This window comes from Mesitornis unicolor, unplaced genomic scaffold (assembly GCF_000695765.1).
Source record: "Mesitornis unicolor isolate BGI_N332 unplaced genomic scaffold, ASM69576v1 scaffold10160, whole genome shotgun sequence".
In the NCBI taxonomy this organism is placed as follows: Eukaryota; Metazoa; Chordata; class Aves; order Mesitornithiformes; family Mesitornithidae; genus Mesitornis; species Mesitornis unicolor.
The window spans coordinates 19,181-21,101 of NW_010156220.1; the positions used below are offsets into that span (position 1 = coordinate 19,181).

The 1,921-nt window shown below is 40.0% G+C and overlaps 1 protein-coding gene across 1 annotated transcript in view; it reads right to left on the reverse strand.

The window, feature by feature from the left end:
• Positions 1-1,653, reverse strand: part of MATR3 (matrin 3) — a 17,785-nt gene extending 16,132 nt beyond the window's left edge. The window contains 1 exon segment of the mRNA XM_010183329.1: positions 482-1,653. Coding sequence (XP_010181631.1) covers positions 482-1,372 — 891 coding nt within the window. The 5' untranslated portion in view covers positions 1,373-1,653.
• Between the last annotated feature and the right edge of the window lie 268 nt (positions 1,654-1,921).

Consider the following 1,921-nt stretch of genomic DNA (forward strand, 5'->3'; position numbering starts at 1 on the left):
TTCCCTTTGGACAGGGAAAAAGCAGAACTGTGCAAGAATGCACCTTAACTACACATAAATCAGCAATCAAGACAGATGTGGAGGAGAGCTGAAACTAGCTTCCCGAATAGCACAGTAGATACACTGCAAAACCCCCCCAAACCATCCAAAAATAAAAAACCCACCCAAAAACTGCTTGAATGCCAGATGTTTGCGGTTAAGAGAACATGTAGATGTAAAATATAAATAAGATATCCCAGTAGATGATAGCTGTTTGGCTTGAAGTTAAGCAATCTGGGCAAACAAAATACATTAATGTAAAGCCCTGGTTTACAATGTTTGTTAACAATTACCTTGTAAATAAACCAAGTGCCTTTTTCACTCTCAAAACAACTTTCAGATCATTTCAAAAGCAACCAGGCTATAGAAATAAAGAAATAGGTAAAAACAGAACAGATACTACAACGTAAAGGAAAATAGAAGTATCTGGTGTGTGACTCACCTTATTAGAATGAACTGGCATATCACATATAGAGCACAGATGGGGATAACCCTTCGGTAAGAATCCATGGAAGTCTTCAATATTGCTATTTGGAGGAGCACCTCTCTTTTTCTCAAAGAGAGATCTCTCAGGACCAGGACCACGACCCATTCTCTCATACTCACTGTCAAATTTATGATAGTTATGCGAAGTCTCACCATAGAAAGATTCATCCCTACACCTTTCTCCATCTCTTAATCTGTCATCTTCATAATCCATTCTGTCATAATAACCAGATTCTTGAGAACGACTTCCATGGTCATAGTCAACCACTGGGTTGAGACTAGGACCACGATCATCAAAGCTATCTCTTCTAAAATGCCTTTTTTCTTCCCAATCATCCCTAGGTACTCTGTACGGTGGTTCCCGTGCGGATGATCTGCCATCTCTACCATAACCTTCTTCAGCTCTCCTCCTTTTAAGTTGTAGAAGGATCTGAGGCAAGTTTTCAGGAGTAATCTTGTCCTCGGGATAGCGACTCAGTTCATCTAAGTCTCTAGCAGACAGACCAAAGCTGGCCAAAATGTTAGTGGCCTGGTCTGCATCTCCACGGTGCTGAGAAGACAAAGGGAGCGGACCTCTACTTCCAATGTTAAATATAGACTGCAAATTATGGGAAGAGGTACTACCAGAAGACAGTGCACTATGAGATCCTTGTTGGTTCAATGAAGAACTCATTCCAAGATTCATTAAGCTAGCAAGGCGTGCAGTACCCTGGTTCATCCTTCCAAGAGATGCTGGCATATTTAAAGACTGGGTAGCAGCAGCAAGAAGGCCTATTCCTGCAGAGAGGTCACGCCCATGACCTTGTGAATCCCTACTCAGAGATGACTGCTGGAATGACTTGGACATTGTAGAGCTAGAGCTTGTCTACTGTATGGATCAAAAAAAAATCCTTGTCTCTTTTTAAGATGGCTGAAAAGAGAGCTCACACTAGAAAGCTAGGCAAACTTCACTTCAAAAATGGTAACGCCAAGAAAGAGGATCAATAATGACTGCAGATCTTCTTCAAGCTGAGAAACACCAGACAATTCTGTAGAAAAACAAGCAGTTTTAGTCATAAATCCCTTTAAACAGATGCCGTTTTAAACTTATGCATCATGTCGATCTAAAAAACATTAAAGATCTCAATCTTACAAGGCTTTTATTACACAACTTAACAGAGACAAGAGGTACCCAGAACCTACATATATCATTTCAGATAAAAATACAGCAGTGTTTCCTATGCATACTACTCTTCTTCTACAGAAACCTATTTTCACGCTGAAGACAAGTGAATTTCAGAAGTTTGGGATGTCTGAAAGCATCTAAAGTTTACTAGCATATGAGCCTTGATCTCTGGTTAATGGTTTCGTTTATACCCTACATTACTGTACTGTGTCCATGAAAAGACCACAAAAA